We start from the raw sequence: 19,311 nt of genomic DNA, 5'->3' as shown, positions 1-19,311 counted from the left end.
TGGGTTTTTACTGGAACAATCTAGGAGGTAAAGTACTTGCTAGCTGTCTGTCTGTCCATCCATCTAGTGCAGGAGTTGTTAACCCATGGTCCTAAAGAGAGCCTCAATCCTGCAGCGGCTCCCCTATAACTTTCCTGCCGTATCGGAGCGCCTGTCAGTCTGCGAGTGAACGGCGGTGTGAGCCGTGTCTTAGAGCGCAGAACCTTCAAAGTAAAAAAAAAAAAAAGATCCGTATTACTTTGGAATAACTTTTAAAAATTGACGCAGACGTCTTCTTTTCATCCTTTCTTCATTCATCCCTTCCTCTTTTCTTTTGATATTTAGCGGAGAAATTGATCTTTTTATAGACCTCCTCGGAGTCTCCTCCCCACTCCCTCCTCGCTTCTGAGCTCCGTCAGCGGGCACAGTGCCGGGGTTTTGTCCCCCGCCTTTAGCGCACAATGCCCCGGCTTGCCCGTGTGGGTTTCCCAGTCGCAAGCCCCCCAAGTGCTTCGTAGGCAGTTGCCCTCTATAATAGGCGCAGTCGAGCCGAAAGAGAGCACCAGACTCCAGCGGAGAGATAGCAGCAGCAGCGCCGCACACGAATACACCCGGCACAGAGTAGAAATGGGGACTCGGTCGAATTTACGAAGCGGTTCCCGTACTCGAAATGTCAAAGGTAGTTAAAATAAATACTGAATCTTATAGAAGTATGGATTTACATTGACAATGACGTGTTTGATTTATTTATTGTCATTTATTTTAAGTCTTTGTTAAGTTTAACACGCAGTGAGGAGCAACTAATAACATAAATGAGCAGATAGAGCTTCGTTTGTTTATTTTTTTTCATCTCTTTTCAAATATTCATTTATGTACTTTGAAATGTTATATATTTGATCATTCACATAGATATTCAACACAATCATATTATATTATTAAATATACGGTGTTAGTCTATGTATGTATTTCTTTGTAGTTTGCGAACATGGTCCTTTTAGTATTCCTTATTTTTAGTCGTTTTCCGTTTGATAGAAATGTCAGACATGCTCAATCCATATCAGTGTCTGCTGCTGCTGTGTATTATAAAGAGATTTCCGACATGCTCAATCAATATCAGGGTCTGCTGCTGTGTATTATAAAGAGATTTCAGACATGCTCAATCAATATCAGGGTCTGCTGCTGTGTATTATAAAGAGATTTCAGAAATGCTCAATCAATATCAGTATCTGATGCTGCGTATTATAAAGAGATTTCAGACATGCTCAATCCATATCAGTATCTGCTGCTGTGTATTATAAAGAGATTTCAGACATGCTCAATCAATATCAGTATCTGCTGCTGCGTATTATAAAGAGATTTCAGATGTCAATCAATATCCGGGTCTGCTGCTGTGTATTATAAAGAGATTTCAGACATGCTCAATCAATATCAGGGTCTGCTGCTGTGTATTATAAAGAGATTTCAGACATGCTCAATCAATATCAGTATCTGCTGCTGTGTATTATAAAGAGATTTCAGACATGCTCAATCAAGATCAGTATCTGCTGCTGTGTATTATAAAGAGATTTCAAACATGCTTAATCAATATCAGTATCTGCTGCTGCGTATTATAAAGAGATTTCAGATGTCAATCAATATCCGGGTCTGCTGCTGTGTATTATAAAGAGATTTCAGACATGCTTAATCAATATCAGTATCTGCTGCTGTGTATTATAAAGATATTTCAGATGTCTCAATCAATATCTGGAGCAGCAGTGTGGAGTAGTGGTCAGGGGGGCTCTGTACTCTTGACCGGAGGCTCTTGTGTGGGTTCAGTCCCAGGTGGGGACACACACACTGCTGCTGTACCCTTGAACAATCAGGTACTTTACGTAGATTGCTCCATTAAAAAACCCAACTGTATAAATGGGTAATTGTATGTAAATAATAATATCACAATTGTAAGTCACCCTGGATAAGGGTGTCTGCTAAGAAATAAAATATCAGAGTCTGCTAAACAGTAGAATGTATGCTGTGCCATAGGAGTCTCATTGAAACTGCTGTGTCATAGGATTCTCATTGAAACTGCTGTGCCATAGGAGTCTCATTGAAACTGCTGTGCCATAGGGAGTCTTATTGAAACTGCTGTGCCATAGGAGTCTCATTGAAACTGCTGTGAAATAGGGAGTCTCATTAAAACTGTTGTGCAATAGGGAGTCTTATTGAAACTGGCATAGTCTTTTTTAACTGAAGTTTATGCCATAGGGCTTCATCAGCAGGTTACAAGCTGACAAGCTAATTATTAAGTTGTATACCCTGTGTGTGTGTGTGTGTGGTCATGTCTCAGTGAGTGTGTGTGTGTTTCCCTGTGTGTATGTGTGTTCATGTCTCTCTGTGTGTCAGTGTGCGTATTTCTCTGTGCATGTGTCACTGCGTGCGTGTTTCAGAATGTGCACCTGTGTCTCTGCGTGTCTATGATGTAAACCAATCATTCTGGTTTTCAAACAGCTTGCAGGGCAATAGTGAATCACTCAAATTGTGAATGAATGTGTAAATAAATAAATTAAACAAACTAATGAGAGAGTGGGAGGGAGAGGGAGGGAGGAAAAGGAAGTGAGAGAAAGAACAGCAAGAGGGAAAGCGAGAACGAGTGACTCGTTTGGAAGTGTAAAGGGATGAACTAATGAATGAATCAACAAATTACTCCCTGGAATTCTGGAGACTGAAAGATAGATAGAAGTTTATAACCGTTTGTCTGAGGGATGCTGTGACAGGAAATGTGGAGTAGTGGTTAGGGCTCTGGACTCTTGACCGGAGGGTTGTGGGTTCAATCCCCAGTGGGGGACACTGCTGTTGTACCCTTGGGCAGATACTTTACCTAGATTGCTCCAGTAAAAACCCAACTGTATAAATGGGTAATTGTATGTAAAAATAATGTGATATCTGTATAATGTGAAATATCGTATAATGTGATATCTTGTAAGTCGCCCTGGATAAGGGCGTCTGCTAAGAAATAAATAATAATAATAATAATAATAAAATGACCGAGGTTGAGACTCAGAGACAGTTTAAATGTTCAAAAATAAAGTTTTTAATAAACAAAAATACAAAATAAACCGGCACAAGGGCCAAACAAAAAGGTTTTAAACATAAAATAAACACAAAACAAAAAAAGCAAAACTTACAAAAATAAAGGTTTCCAGGCTGGGCTTTGCCTTCACTGGATTCAAAAACAAACAAACAGAAACCCAGCACACACAAAACACTCTTGTTTCTTCTCCTTCTAGAACACTCCCCCTAGCCAGGGCCTCTCCCCTAGCTTTTATCCCCTGTGGCTGGAGCCCAATTAATAAATAATTGCTGATTATTCAATTAGGGCTCCAGCCACATTCTCACATGTTTTCCTGGCACGGAGGAATTTAACCCCCTCCCTGCCAGTCCCAACCACGTTCTTAAAGACGGGGCAGTCCCCCGTCACAAATGCCTTTTCAAGCAGTCACCCCCTCAAATGTTAACATCAAAGCATATCAAAGTTTAATTTTTTTTTTTTTTTTGGAATCGTCAATTATTTTTACCCCGTGATTTCTCCCCAATTTGGAATGCCCAATTGTTTTTAAGACAGCCCCTGTCTCACTGCTTCTACAACCCCCCCCCCTCACCCCCACCTCCACACCTCCCCTCCTCCCCCCCCCCACCCCCGCAGTGACTCTTTCTCGGCTGGGAGAGGCTGGAGACAGACAAGCGCACTCAAGCTTTAGTCCTCTGAAACAACACCGTACTTCAAACTGTCAAGTCAAGCTGTCCACTTTCTTCTTTCTTTGTTTTTTTGTTTCTTTCTTTCACACTGCAAGCCCAGTGTAACACAGCCGGCTCACAGGCAGGCAGGCAGGCAGGCAGGCGGGCGTCTGGCCACCCACAGGAGTCACTGGTGTGCGGAGAGACCGTGATTACCCAGCTGACTTGAGCCCCCCTGCCTGGGTGGCATTCTGCTAATTGTGCACTGTCCCCTGGGAGCCCCTTGGAAATCCTCTAGGAATCCCCTAGGTACCTCCTAGGAGCTCCTGGCCACAGCTGGCGGTGGCATAGGCCCGGATTCGAAACAGTGCATTCTGCACTCCAGGGTGTGCCTTTACAGGATGCACCACTCGGGAGTCCCCTATTATTGTTAAAGATAATAAAATATTATAATCAGATTTGTAGGTCAACAGATCCACCATAAATAAAGCGGCTTCTTGTTCCTGATGAAGTCATTTCCACCGTGCTGCTGATGTGCTGCTGTGTGAGAGTGCTAATCTGGAGTGAAATGTGTTCAGGCTTTCACACACACACATTGAGAGAGACACACACATTGAGAGACACACATACGCACACTGGAGCACACACACATTGCAAGAGAAACACACTGAGACACACACACACACTGAGAGAGAAACACACTGAGACACACACACACATTGATAGAGACACACACTGAGACACACACATTGAGAGAGAGACACACACACACACATTGAGAGAGACACACACTGAGACACACACACACAGAGAAACACACCGAGACACACACTCACACACACACATTGGGAGAGACACACACACACATTGAGATAGACACACACTGAGACACACACACACATTGAGAGACACACACACACATTGAGAGAGACACACACTGAGACACACACACACACACACACATATACACACACATTGAGATAGAAACACACCGAGACACAGACACACATTGAGAGACATACACACACACACACACACACACACACACACACACACACTCATTGACAGTGTTCTTCTCTATTCATTGTCTTCCCTGAATTATAGAAGGCGTTCCTGTTTTTTCCGAGTATTCGGGTTCCTCTATAAATGTCACCAAAGTTTCCGAGCCTCTCTCTGAGTGACTGTTCGCCCAGTCAGTTCTGTTATGTGCTGAGAATATTATATCATTGGGTCAATCGGGGTCAGGGGTCACTCTTAGAGAGATCTATGACAGACAACTGAATAAATGTTCATTGAGACATGACTTCAAATCTGTCTGTATATTGGTTTATCTGCCTTTCTGTCTTGTCTGTCATTCTGTTTATCTATCAGTCTATCTCTCTCCCCTCCCTTCTGCTCTCTCACACTCTCTCCTCTCTCTCCCCACGCAGGCTCGGTGTCTGTCTGGCTGTTGCTCTGGCTGGCAGTCTGCTCCCCTAGCCCTGCCTATTCCTGCCCCAGGCTGTGTGTCTGTTACCCCTCCCCGATGATGGTCAGCTGCCAGTCTCAGAACTTCTCGGCGGTGCCGGCCGGCATTCCCTATGACAGCCAGAGAGTATTCCTCCAAAACAACTGCATCACAGAGCTGCGGGCAGAGTCCTTCGGCTTCCAGACACAGGTACCGTCTTGCCCTGTTCACACTTCACATTTATGGGTAACCCCCTTTTCTCCCCCAATTTATAAATTGTTTTTAAGACTATGTCTGCCTCACCACTGCTGCTGCTGCTGCGATCTCCCCCGCAGTGACTCCTTCTCGGCTGGGAGAGGCTGGAGATAGACAAACACACTCAAGCTTTTGTCCTCCGAAACAACAACGTGCAAGCCCACACAATAATCTAAATGTAATTCAATTACATACTTATTTTGTTCATATATGTAGTCTTTTACAGAGTTTTTTAAACATACATATATAATTACAGGAAGGTAGGATGTTGGAGACAAATAGAAAATGTATGGGGGGGTCCATCTTTTAAGAGACACTATTTGACTGTCCCTTGAGTGCAGGTCTCTTAATACATGTTTGACTGTAACTTGAAATTGAGCTTGAAAATGATCTTCCTCTCTCTCCCCCACCTCTCTCTCTCTCCCTCTCATCAGGTCCTGTGGCTCTACTCCAACAACATCAGCTCCATCAAACCCGATTCCTTCAGCGACATGCGAGATCTGGAGGAGCTGGACCTGGGGGATAACCCCTCCCTGCGCACCCTCCATCCTGACTCCTTCCGGGGGCTGGACAAGCTGCAGAGCCTGCACATATACCGCTGCCAGCTGGGGACCCTGCCCGGAAACATCTTCAAAAAACTCTACAGCCTGCAGTTCCTTTACCTGCAGGACAACCTGCTGCAACACATCCAGGTGAGAGAGAGAGAGAGAGAGAGAGAGAGAGAGAGAGAGAGAGAGAGAGAGAGAGAGAGAGAGAGAGAGAGAGAGAGAGAGAGAGAGAGAGAGAGAGAGAGAGAGAGAGAGACCTCCTATCTAATACAGTGCGCCTCCAACCCTGCTCCTGGAGCCCCCCCCCCCCCCCATCCTATCTAATACAGTGCATCTCCAACCCTGCTCCCGGAGAGCCCCCTCTATCCTATCTAATACAGTGTGTCTCAACCCTGCTCCTGGAGAGCCCCCTCTATCCTATCTAATACAGTGTGTCTCAATCCTGCTCCTGGAGAGCCCCCTCTATCCTATCTAATACAGTCTGTCTCAACCCTGCTCCTGGGTGGGAAGGGGTGACAGGAGGCAGATACATACAGGAGAGCTATAACACAAATAATTTTAATTATATAATTTAACATACAACTTTTTGGTAGTACTGAATTTTCATGTGCCAAATATCAATCTCTGTCCCTCCCCTTCCCCCTCCCTCTCTCTCCCCCTCTCAGGACAATCTCTTCTCAGACCTGGTGAATCTCACTCACCTCTTCCTCCACGGCAACCAAATCCGAGTCCTGTCTGAAAATGTCTTCAGAGGGCTGGTCAACCTGGACAGGCTCCTCCTCCACGAGAACCGAGTGCGACAGGTCAACCGCAAAGCCTTCAGGGACCTGGGTCATCTCACCACCCTGTTCCTCTTCAACAACGCCCTAACAGACCTCCCTGCTTCGGCCCTCTCCGATCTCTCATCCCTGCAGTTCCTCAGACTCAACGGAAACCCCTGGAGCTGCTCCTGCCAGGCCCGCCCTCTCTGGGAATGGTTCTGTCAGGTCCGGATCTCCAGCTCCGAGCTCCTCTGCGCCGGTCCCGAGGAGAGGAAAGGTCTAGATTTGAGGTTCTTGAGAGAAATCGATTTCGCTCCCCTGCCCCATGATGCCTTACTATCCGAGAGCCCGCGTCACTTACACCTTCAGAACCAGAACGAGATGGTGGTTCCCCAAATCGGGCAAGGCAAGCGGGGGGAATTCGGACAAATCTAAAGGCTTGGATGGAAAGAAAGGACAACAGCAAGACAACAGTTACATCAGTCCAGATAAAAGTCAAACCAAAAGTTACGAAGCTGAGTCCACATTGACGAAAGTTAAAGAGCAAGACTACTGGGAGAAATATGAAAACGAAGACTCCACTATTCGTTGTTACAAGTTGGATTGTTTGAAAGAAGCAAACGGGGAAGTCCAGAGGCGTTTGTCCAGACGCGTCCCTCTTTCTCCTCTCTCTCTCCCTCACTCTCACCCTCTCCCTCTCTCTCACCCTTCACTTTCTTTTTCCTGAAACCATGTGAAGAGCATTTGTGAATTTCCCCTTAAAGTCTATATTGAAAAGATATTACGATTCAATTACTGCTCTGCAGTGTTGAGTTTCCTATAGACCAGCTCTGCTCTGAAACTGCTGTGCGATAATGAGTCTTATTAAAACTGCTGTGCGATAATGAGTCTTATTAAAACTTCTGTGCGATAATGAGTCTTATTGAAACTGCTGTGCAATAGGGAGTCTCATTGAAACTGCTGTGTGATAGGGAGTCTTATTGAAACTGCTGTGCAATAGGGAGTCTCATTGAAACTGCTGTGTGATAGGGAGTCTCATTGAAACTGCTGTGCGATAGGGAGTCTTATTGAAACTGCTGTGCGATAGGGAGTCTTATTGAAACTGCTGTGCGATAGGGAGTCTTATTGAAACTGCTGTGCGATAGGGAGTCTCATTGAAACTGCTGTGCAATAGGGAGTCTCATTGAAACTGCTGTGTGATAGGGAGTCTTATTGAAACTGCTGTGCGATAGGGAGTCTCATTGAAACTGCTGTGCAATAGGAGTCTCATTAAAACAGCTGTGCAAAAGGGAGTCTTATTAAAACTGCTCTGTAATAGGGAGCCTTACTGAAACTGCTGTGCGATAGGGAGTATCATTGAAACTGCTGTGCGATAGGGAGTCTTATTGAAACTGCTGTGCGATAGGGAGTCTTATTGAAACTGCTGTGCGATAGGGAGTCTTATTGAAACTGCTGTGCGATAATGAGTCTTATTAAAACTGCTGTGTGATAATGAGTCTCATTAAAACTGCTGTGTGATAGGGAGTCTTATTGAAACTGCTGTGCAATAGGGAGTCTTATTGAAACTGCTGTGCAATAGGGAGTCTTATTGAAACTGCTGTGCAATAGGGAGTCTTATTGAAACTGCTGTGCGATAGGGAGTCTTATTGAAACTGCTGTGCGATAGGGAGTCTTATTGAAACTGCTGTGCGATAGGGAGTCTTATTGAAACTGCTGTGCGATAGGGAGTCTTATTAAAACTGCTCTGTAATAGGGAGTCTTACTGAAACTGCTGTGCGATAGGGAGTATCATTGAAACTGCTGTGCGATAGGGAGTATCATTGAAACTGCTGTGTGATAGGGAGTCTTATTGAAACTGCTGTGCGATAGGGAGTCTTATTGAAACTGCTGTGCGATAATGAGTCTTATTAAAACTGCTGTGTGATAACGAGTCTTATTGAAACTGCTGTGCAATAGGGAGTCTTATTGAAACTGCTGTGCGATAGGGAGTCTTATTGAAACTGCTGTGCGATAGGGAGTCTTATTGAAACTGCTGTGCGATAGGGAGTCTTATTGAAACTGCTGTGCGATAGGGAGTCTCATTGAAACTGCTGTGCAATAGGGAGTCTCATTAAAACAGCTGTGCAAAAGGGAGTCTCATTGAAACTGCTGTGAAATAGGATGAGTCTCATTGAAACTGCTGTGTGATAGGGAGTCTTATTGAAACTGCTGTGTGATAGGGAGTCTTATTGAAACTGCTGTGAAATAGGGAGTCTCATTGAAACTGCTGTGTGATAGGGAGTCTTATTGAAACTGCTGTGTGATAGGGAGTCTTATTGAAAATGCTGTGTAATAGGGAGTCTCATTGAACTGCTGTGCGATAGGGAGTCTCATTGAAAGTGTTTGAGAGAGACCCAGGGAAAGCACTGTTTTAAAAAGGAACTAATCTAAAAAGTTATATAAAAAAATGAAATGTTGTCTTTCCTATAGACTCGCTCTGTACAGCTCTGCAGTGTTGATCTGTTTTTCCTTTTAACCTGCTCTGTACAGCTCTGCAGTGTTGAGTTTCCTATAGACCTGCTCTGTGCAGCTCTGCAGTGTTGAGTTTCCTATAGACCTGCTCTGTGCAGCTCTGCAGTGTTGAGTTTCCTATAGACCTGCTCTGTGTAGCTCTGCAGTGTTGAGTTTCCTATAGACCCTGCTCTGTGCAGCTCTGCAGTGTTGAGTTTCCTATAGACCTGCTCTGTGCAGCTCTGCAGTGTTGAGTTTCCTATAGACCTGCACTGTGCAGCTCTGCAGTGTTGAGTTTCCTATAGACCTGCTCTGTGCAGCTCTGCAGTGTTGAGTTTCCTATAGACCTGCTCTGTGCAGCTCTGCAGTGTTGAGTTTCCTATAGACCTGCTCCTGTGCAGCTCTGCAGTGTCGAGTTTCCTATAGACCTGCTCTGTGCAGCTCTGCAGTGTTGAGTTTCCTATAGACCTGCACTGTGCTGCTCTGCAGTGTTGAGTTTCCTATAGACCTGCTCTGTGCAGCTCTGCAGTGTTGAGTTTCCTCTATAGACCTGCACTGTGCTGCTCTGCAGTGTTGAGATTCCTATAGACCTGCTCTGTGCAGCTCTGCAGTGTTGAGTTTCCTATAGACCTACTCTGTGCAGCTCTGCCGTCTTGAGTTTCCTATAGATCTGCTCTGTGCAGCTCTGCAGTGTTGAGTTTCCTATAGACCTGCTCAGTGCAGCTCTGCAGTGTTGAGTTTCCTATAGACCTGCTCTGTGCAGCTCTGCCGTCTTGAGTTTCCTATAGGACCTGCTCTGTGCAGCTCTGCAGTGTTGAGTTTCCTATAGAACTGCTCTGTGCAGCTCTGCAGTGTGAGTTTCCTATAGACCTGCTCTGTGCAGCTCTGCAGTGTTGAGTTTCCTATAGGACCTGCTCTGTGCAGCTCTGCCGTCTTGAGTTTCCTATAGACCTGCTCTGTGCAGCTCTGTTCATAATGAATTACAAATTACACTTCTTTTAAAGTGTTTTGCCTTTTTTTTTCCCAGTTTTATGTCTCTCTCTCTCTCTCTCTCTCTCTCTCTCTCTCTCTCTCTCTCTCTCTCTCTCTCTCTCTCTTTGACTTTCTTAATTGCTATGAAAATCACTACAAAATATTCTGCAACTGTTTTAAGATGTTTAAAGATTATATATATATATACAAAATGTGTTTCAGATGTTACAATTTGAAACTGTTTTCTTTTTACTTTGAAATTGCATGTATTTTATTTAATTTCAGTGCAAAATGACTATTTTTTTTTTGAAGGGACTGATCCATTTAGGTGCAGTCAAAGAGAGGGGTGAGGGAGTTTGGACTAGTAATAATACTGTAATAATAATAATAATAATAATAATAATAATAATAATAATAATAATGATAATAATATGCACAATAGCCTTAGACCAATCACCCCCTATACTAACTATAATGGACTGTTCCGTGTTACTTTGTACTTTTTTTTTTTTTTTTAAAGGTGTTGGATTGCCTGAATTTGTGTAATTTTAGGAATTTGTTTATAAAGTTGTGTATTGATTTTTTCATTTATGTATTTATTTGTTTATTTGTTCATTCATTTTCATAAGTGTTAGATCTCAGGAATTTAAGATTTACAACATTTTTATGGATTTTAAAAATAGCACTGTACGGCACTGGGGATCTGAGAGCCAGCTAATTCAATACAGTCCAGTCTAATCTAACAGCACGGTACTGTACTGGGGATCTGAGAGCCTGCTAATTCAATACAGTCCAGTCTAACCTGACAGCACAGTACTGTACTGGGGATCTGAGAGCCAGCTAATTCAATACAGTCCAGTCTAATCTACCAGCACTGTACTGTACTGGGATCTGAGAGCCAGCTAATTCATGCAGTCCAGTCTAATCTAACAGCAATGTACTGTACTGGGGATCTGATAGACAGCTAATTCAATACAGTCCAGTCTAATCTAACAGCACAGTACTGTACTGGGGATCTGGGAGACAGCTAATTCAATACAGTCCAGTCGAATCTAACAGCACTGTGCTGTACTGGGGATCTGAGAGCCAGCTAATTCAATACAGTCCAGTCTAATCTAACAGCACTGTACTGTACTCATGATCTGAGAGCCAGCTAATTCAATACAGTCCAGTCTAATCTAACAGCACGGTACTGTACTGGGAATCTGAGAGCCAGCTAATTCAATACAGTCCAGTCTAATCTAACAGCACTGTACTGTACTGGGGATCTGAGAGCCAGCTAATTCAATACAGTCCAGTCGAATCTAACAGCACGGTACTGTACTGGGGATCTGAGAGCCAGCTAATTCAATACAGTCCAGTCTAATCTAACAGCACTGTACTGGGGATCTGAGAGCCAGCTAATTCAATACAGTCCAGTCTAATCTAACAGCACGGTACTGTACTGGGGATCTGAGAGCCAGCTAATTCAATACAGTCCAGTCTAATCTAACAGCAACTGTACTGGGGATCTGAGAGCCAGCTAATTCAATACAGTCCAGTCGAATCTAACAGCACTGTGCTGTACTGGGGATCTGAGAGCCAGCTAATTCAATACAGTCCAGTCGAATCTAACAGCACTGTGCTGTACTGGGGATCTGAGAGCCAGCTAATTCAATACAGTCCAGTCTAATCTAACAGCACTGTACTGTACTGGGGATCTGAGAGCCAGCTAATTCAATACAGTCCAGTCTAATCTAACAGCACTGTACTGTACTGGGGAACTGAGAGCCAGCTAATTCAATACAGTCCAGTCTAATCTAACAGCACAGTACTGTACTGGGGATCTGGGGAGACAGCTAATTCAATACAGTCCAGTCGAATCTAACAGCACTGTGCTGTACTGGGGATCTGGGAGACAGCTAATTCAATACAGTCCAGTCGAATCTAACAGCACTGTGCTGTACTGGGGATCTGAGAGCCAGCTAATTCAATACAGTCCAGTCTAATCTAACAGCACTGTACTGTACTGGGAATCTGAGAGCCAGCTAATTCAATACAGTCCAGTCTAATCTAACAGCACGGTACTGTACTGGGGATCTGAGAGCCAGCTAATTCAATACAGTCCAGTCTAATCTAACAGCACTGTACTGACTGGGGATCTGAGAGCCAGCTAATTCAATACAGTCCAGTCTAATCTAACAGCACAGTACTGTACTGGGGATCTGGGAGACAGCTAATTCAATACAGTCCAGTCGAATCTAACAGCACTGTGCTGAACTGGGGATCTGAGAGCCAGCTAATTCAGTACAGTCCAGTCTTATCTAACAGCACTGTACTGGAGATCTGAGAGCCAGTTTATTCAATACAGTCCAGTCTAATCTAACAGCACTGTACTGTACTCATGATCTGAGAGCCAGCTAATTCAATACAGTCCAGTCTAATCTAACAGCACTGTACTGTACTGGGAATCTGAGAGCCAGCTAATTCAATACAGTCCAGTCTAATCTAACAGCACTGTACTGTACTGGGGATCTGAGAGCCAGCTAATTCAATACAGTCCAGTCGAATCTAACAGCACGGTACTGTACTGGGGATCTGAGAGCCAGCTAATTCAATACAGTCCAGTCTAATCTAACAGCACTGTACTGGGGATCTGAGAGCCAGCTAAATCAATACAGTCCAGTCTAATCTAACAGCACGGTACTGTACTGGGGATCTGAGAGCCAGCTAATTCAATACAGTCCAGTCTAATCTAACAGCACTGTACTGTACTGGGGATCTGAGAGCCAGCTAATTCAATACAGTCCAGTCTAATCTAACAGCACGGTACTGTACTGGGGATCTGAGAGCCAGCTAATTCAATACAGTCCAGTCTAATCTAACAGCACTGTACTGTACTGGGGATCTGAGAGCCAGCTAATTCAATACAGTCCAGTCTAATCTAACAGCACTGTACTGGGGATCTGAGAGCCAGCTAATTCAGTACAGTCCAGTCTTATCTAACAGCACTGTACTGGAGATCTGAGAGCCAGTTTATTCAATACAGTCCAGTCTAATCTAACAGCACTGTACTGTACTCATGATCTGAGAGCCAGCTAATTCAATACATTCCAGTCTAATCTAACAGCACTGTACTGTACTGGGGATCTGAGAGCCAGCTAATTCAATACATTCCAGTCTAATCTAACAGCACGGTACTGTACTGGTGACCTGAGAGCCAGCTAATTCAATACAGTCCAGTCTAATCTAACAGCACTGTACTGGAGATATGAGAGCCAGCTAATTCAATACAGTCCAGTCGAATCTAACAGCACGGTACTGTACTGGAGATATGAGAGCCAGCTAATTCAATACAGTCCAGTCTAATCTAACAGCATGGTACTGTACTGGTGATCTGAGTGCCAGCTAATTCAATACAGTCCAGTCTAATCTAACAGCACGGTACTGTACTGGTGATCTGAGAGCCAGCTAATTCAATACAGTCCAGTCTAATCTAACAGCACGGTACTGTACTGGGGATCTGAGAGCCAGCTAATTCAATACAGTCCAGTCTAATCTAACAGCACGGTACTGTACTGGGGATCTGAGAGCCAGCTAATTCAATACAGTCCAGTCTAATCTAACAGCACGGTACTGTACTGGGGATCTTAGAGCCATCTAATTCAATACAGTCCAGTCTAATCTAACAGCACGGTACTGTACTGGGGATCTGAGAGCCAGCTAATTCAATACAGTCCAGTCTAATCTAACAGCACGGTACTGTACTGTACTGGACATTTTGGTAGGGGCTGTGTTCACATGCGACAATTGACAAGCTCTTACCAAGATGGCAGCCCAACAACAAACAGAAAAAAAACGAGAAAATATTTTAACTTTTGTCATTCTTTTAACAAAAAAATAAAAACATTCCGTGTTGTATTGTGTTGTATTTTTGTAAAAAAAAAAACAAACATGTTGAATAAATGCTTTATTTAAAAAAAAAAAAAAAACCTAAAAAAACATCTTTTGTGTTTCCTCTTTTCAAGCAAAATCCAATGGGACTTTATTTGATTTCATGCCAAACACACATACATGAAATATATTTCTGTCAATAAAAACATAATTCTTAAAGGTGATTAAATTAGTTTTATCTTTTCTTAATGAATGTCTTTTAAATTTGTAAAATTATAACCCATTAAAATAGAACAAATCGACAGAAATTAATGCATTTGTCGCTCGTTACCCTTTTTCATTTTTTTATTATTATAAAGTCCAGCCACTGTAAAATATCAGAAATTATCGCGATCGCTAAAACCCAGCCCATCACTGATGCATCATGGGAACAAAGAACAGTCGTTTGAAATTGAATACGAATATATTCAATATTTGACCAAAAAAGAGGGGATATGGCAGGAAGACAAGTAAGAGAATAATCTTTTTTTATTGTATTTTCTTAATTAAACAGGAAATAGAAAACTTTTTTTTTTTTTCTCAGCGTCTTTTCTGTGTTTTCAACGTGTTGTGTTGTCAGGATACCGTACACACTTAACTCGCTCAGTCAAAAATAGATTTTTTGAAGCTTAACTATTTAATTTATTTTTTTGTAATATTTTAAAAAAATCTCCCAATTTGGAATATCCAATTGTTTTTTTTTTTTTATGGCGCTGCTGCAGCTTCCCGTATCGACTCGGGAGAACGAAGACTCATCATGCGCATCCTGTGAAACAAATGCCGTCAGCCACCCTCCTCTTGTCACACTGCAACAGCAAAGCCAGCCGCACCTGGCTGTAGCGGTGTTGGAAGAAACGCAGTTCTGCCCACAACTCGCAGGAGACCGGTCGCCACAGGAGTTGCTGGAGCTTGTTGAGACAATGATTACCAAGCTGACCTAAACCCTCCCAACCCGGGTGGCACTCTGCCAACTGTGCGCCGCCCCCTCGGCGTTCCTGTCGGCGATGGCATAGTCTGGATTGGAACCAGCGATCTCCAGGCTATAAGGCACACCCTGCAATTCAGATGAAGCGCCTCAGCTGATTGCGCCACGCTCCCCCCAACAATTCAGCAATTCAGTAGGCTACGTTTGACCCGTTCAGTTAATCAGTGCAGTGTTTTTCACTAGTTTTCTGTTAGGTTATCATCTGTTTTCTTTCTCAGTATTAGCCGTGATTTCCTGGAAAATGTGACAGTGGCGACCTGCAAGTTTGGTCCATCCATAATTAAATACTCTACTGCAGTTACTGCTTGCTCTTAAATATAACTCTATTTAATGTATTGCAGCTGCTCTTATTTAAACTGCCTTTACATTGATTTCCACATTCCATTTTGCACTCGTTATTCGTCCGATTTGATCTCCATTCTGCTTCCAAGCTGATGGCTGGGAAGCCTATTGTTTCTGTTAGGATTAAATAGCTACGTATTTTGAAATAAAGATGTATTCATTATTATGAACGTTAACAGAAAGTATATTGTATTTACTTTTCCCATGTGTGCTTGCCTTGTACAAATCTGACAGAGTTTCAACAAAGGCATTTGACTTGGGTTCATTAGTTAGCCTATACTGCCATCTACAGCATTACTGCGGGAGCCGTTTACTTCTTTTGGATATTTTCACAACTAACCGTGCGAGCATGTAGTCGTGGCCGAGTGGTTAAGGCGATGGACTTGAAATCCATTGGGGTTTCCCCGCGCAGGTTCGAATCCTGCCGACTACGTAAGCTTTGTTTTTAATTGATTATATGTGTTCATTGTTAATACATGTTTAAAGCACAGGAAGTCTGAAATATTACTGGTTGTAGTTCATATCGCTTCAGTTCATTTTGTTAAAGATTGTTCATTTTGGCACCATTACAAATGCTGTGGTTTCTTTAAAGAAGAAAAGCCATGGCCCGTACGGGGATCAAACCCGCAACCTTGGCGTTATTAGCACCACGCTCTAACCAACTGAGCTAACCGGCCACACACTAAAAACTTGATACTAGAACCCGAGGAAAATAAGTCCTGCGGACATTATGATTGTTCTACCAAGATGTTCTCATGTTAAACTGAACAATAACACATTCAAAGTATTGGAAAGGCATAATTAGAGGCCTCGTCATAATGAAGCAGTTTAACAGTGTGAAGGATGTGGTGAGGTGCAGGCTTGCGGTGACTTTCTCTCATTTAACGACCTTGTGATTTGAATACTAACAAGAAAAACAAATCAAATTACCAAGCATTCGATGGACGTTTTAAGAAATAAATAAACAAAAAGATTTGTCAGAAGTGGGATTCGAACCCACGCCTCCAGAGAGACTGCGACCTGAACGCAGCGCCTTAGACCGCTCGGCCATCCTGACTTACACTGACGACTTTGCACAACACTGCAGTACACTGCTGAACCTCCAATGTCTGACGCTACAGTAAATCACCTGGTGTGTGCGTGAACTTATTCTTTTTCTGTTTATATTAAGGAGGGCGACCTGTTTCGTCGCATTCTATATGGGATCACAAGGACACTCCTCTTACAGAAAGAAAATATACGGCAAACAGAGCGATCGCTTCACGGTTAGAAACAAATCAGAACAGTCTGTTAGCAAATTAACTTCATGAAAAAAAACACACAGGACTTACATAAATGTTACAGATATGTTTCGTAGACACAAAAGTTGTAACATAATTGAGTATATTTGTAAACTATCCGCCAGTAACAGACATTATCTCACATTATCTCTAGTTTCAAACGCATTATCACAGGCGGCACAATTACGACATGGAAAAAATCCAGTATATTTGTCCAGTACACCGAGATCTCTCGAACGTTTCAATGAGTCAGCCCTTAATAAACACACTCCGTGTTCATTTCTGTGTATATGACATTGTCTATACACAATACCTGCCATGTAAGCCTATTGGTATCAAACCGATCACAATTAATGTGATCCGTGTTTTCAGTCAGAATGATAGTTTTAATCAATCGTCGAAAAAGCAGCAGTGCTTTGCAACTGTAGTTCGTCTTGCGTACCTTTAGGCAAGATACCCACTCAGAACGTGTCCGCTTCCTCCAGCCCCCTAAGGAACACTGGAGGGGTCATCAATAACAGGGAGCAGTTGGCCAAAAAACAACACTCACTGCCTCCTTCACGCTCAAAAGTGAACACTCTCACTCTTCCTCGTGGATAGCGAGTCCAAACACTTTAAAAACGCATTTCGCTAGCAAATCGCTATAGAAATGATCTCTGAAAGTATTGTTTTATGGGCAAGTGGCCGACCGTCTCCCTCCAACTCTGAGTGGCACCGGCAGCTGTGCCGCTGAGAAATTAACAGGGACTTTCATATAATGCAATTGCTGTTGCCCAGTGAGGTGTTACAACAACATTTCAAACTCATTCCAAACTGCAGGCGGTTAAAAACTTAATTGGGTTCAAGTTTCTCGTATGATTTAAAAAGTAGGAGCCAGTTGCCTCATTTGCATTGTCTGCCTTCCTCCTTTGCACTGTGAAGTCTATCAAATTTGTGCTTAAAATCTGAATACGATTCCCATTTGAATCGTGTATATTTGGTTTCCATTTTAGCAATATGCATACACACTGTTCTGTTGAGCTCCCAGGGTGTTATCTAATAAAACACCATAATCGGTTAGCACGATCGGCTGTTAATCGAAATTTTGGTGTTTCAAGCCCACGCAGAGATGATGCTTTTTGCATTTCTTTATCGCATTAGAAAATGGCAATATAATACGTTTTTATTTCCTCCAATTACACTGAAGAAAAAAATGTGCTGTTTTTTTAATTCAAAAAATTAATTAAGAAAAAATAGCCCTAGTCGTGCTGTTTGCAAAAACCCGGGATCAAAGCAGGGACCGTTACAGTCTGAGCTATTTCAGTTGGACGCGATTTTGCTATCCAGGCCGCATTCTTTTCGTCAATCGCCTTTTTGTCAAGCCAGTAAACCTGCATGTAATGAGAAACGTTCAACAGTTCGGAAACACCACAATAGAATCCAATGCCTTTGCAAATGTGTTTCCAAACTGTTAGTTTTTCTCCCAAATGTGGTTTCTCAAAAAATGGTTTTGCCTACTTTTTATTATTATTATTACTTTTTCCAGAGTAAGACCAAAAGGCAAACATCCAGGAAATAGTTAAACACTGCTACAGGGCTTGAACTGTCTCAACAAACGTTTAGTGGTTAAAGATAAAGGGCTTTTAACCAGGAGGTCCCCCGGTACAAATCCCACCTCAGCCACTGACTCATTGTGTGACCCTGAGCAAGTCACTTAACCTCCTTGTGCTCCGTTTTTCGGGTGAGATGTAAATGTAAGTGACTCTACAGCTGATGCATAGTTCACACACCCTAGTCTCTGTAAGTTGCCATGTGTATAATAAAAACGAACATAATTATGGTATGTTTTATTAGCATGAGATACTTTGTAGATCTTGTTATCTGCTAAGTCCGCTCACGCTAGCCAGAACGTGCTCGAGTGCTCTGGCAACAGCCATGAAGCAAGTCAATTTTTCAGTTCAATTAAATAACTACTTTGTTTTTGTGGATGGGGGTGTTTCTTGAAAAGATCAGTTAAATAGCTACGTATTTTGAAATAAAGATGTATTCATTATTATGAACGTTAACAAAAATTATATTTTATTTACATTTCCCACGTGTGCTTGCATTGTACAAATCTGACAGTTTCAACAAAGACATTTGACTTCGGTTCATTAGTTAGCCTATACTGCCATCTACAGCATTACTACGGGTTTCGTTTACTTCTTTTGGATATTTTCACAAATAATCGTGCGAGCATGTAGTCGTGGCCGAGTGGTTAAGGCGATGGACTAGAAATCCATTGGGGTTTCCCCGCGCAGGTTTGAATCCTGCCGACTACGTAAGCTTTGTTTTTAATTGATTGTATGTGCTCATTGTTAATACATGTTTAAAGCTCAGGAAGTCTGAAATATTACTGGTTGTACTTCATATCGCTTCGGTTCATTTTGTTAAAGAATGTTCATTTTGGCACCATTACAAATGCTGTGGTTTCTTTAAAGAAGAAAAGCCGTGGCCCGTACGGGGATCGAACCCGCGACCTTGGCGTTATTAGCACCACGCTCTAACCAACTGAGCTAACCAGCCACACACTCAAAACTTGATACTAGAACCCGAGGAAAATAAGTCCTGCGGACATTATGATTGTTCTACCAAGATGTTCTCATGT

The 19,311-nt window shown here is 42.9% G+C and overlaps 1 protein-coding gene and 6 non-coding genes across 7 annotated transcripts; 3 read left to right on the top strand and 4 right to left on the bottom strand.

The window, feature by feature from the left end:
- Positions 1–5,646: 5,646 nt before the first annotated feature.
- Positions 5,647–7,139, top strand: LOC131705142 (reticulon-4 receptor-like 2). Its single transcript, XM_059007391.1, has 2 exons — positions 5,647–6,087; positions 6,609–7,139. Exons 1-2 carry the CDS (start codon positions 5,749–5,751, stop codon positions 7,137–7,139), a joined length of 870 nt encoding a protein of 289 aa, XP_058863374.1. The 5' UTR covers positions 5,647–5,748.
- An 8,617-nt stretch (positions 7,140–15,756) lies between these two features.
- trnas-uga (transfer RNA serine (anticodon UGA)) lies at positions 15,757–15,838 on the top strand. Its single transcript has one exon. It is a non-coding gene; the product is annotated as a tRNA-Ser (tRNA).
- Positions 15,839–16,008: 170 nt separating this feature from the next.
- On the bottom strand, positions 16,009–16,082 carry trnai-aau (transfer RNA isoleucine (anticodon AAU)). The gene has a single exon. It is a non-coding gene; the product is annotated as a tRNA-Ile (tRNA).
- A 298-nt stretch (positions 16,083–16,380) lies between these two features.
- On the bottom strand, positions 16,381–16,462 carry trnal-cag (transfer RNA leucine (anticodon CAG)). Its single transcript has one exon. It is a non-coding gene; the product is annotated as a tRNA-Leu (tRNA).
- A 679-nt stretch (positions 16,463–17,141) lies between these two features.
- On the bottom strand, positions 17,142–17,357 carry LOC131705415 (small nucleolar RNA U3). Its single transcript, XR_009310372.1, has one exon. It is a non-coding gene; the product is annotated as a small nucleolar RNA U3 (small nucleolar RNA).
- A 1,546-nt stretch (positions 17,358–18,903) lies between these two features.
- Positions 18,904–18,985, top strand: trnas-aga (transfer RNA serine (anticodon AGA)). The gene has a single exon. It is a non-coding gene; the product is annotated as a tRNA-Ser (tRNA).
- A 170-nt stretch (positions 18,986–19,155) lies between these two features.
- On the bottom strand, positions 19,156–19,229 carry trnai-aau (transfer RNA isoleucine (anticodon AAU)). Its single transcript has one exon. It is a non-coding gene; the product is annotated as a tRNA-Ile (tRNA).
- Positions 19,230–19,311: the final 82 nt, after the last annotated feature.

This window comes from Acipenser ruthenus, chromosome 35, assembly GCF_902713425.1.
Source record: "Acipenser ruthenus chromosome 35, fAciRut3.2 maternal haplotype, whole genome shotgun sequence".
NCBI classification, from domain to species: domain Eukaryota; kingdom Metazoa; phylum Chordata; class Actinopteri; order Acipenseriformes; family Acipenseridae; genus Acipenser; species Acipenser ruthenus.
The sequence above is the reverse complement of the archived record's forward strand: the minus strand, read 5'-3'. Positions and strand labels throughout refer to the sequence as shown.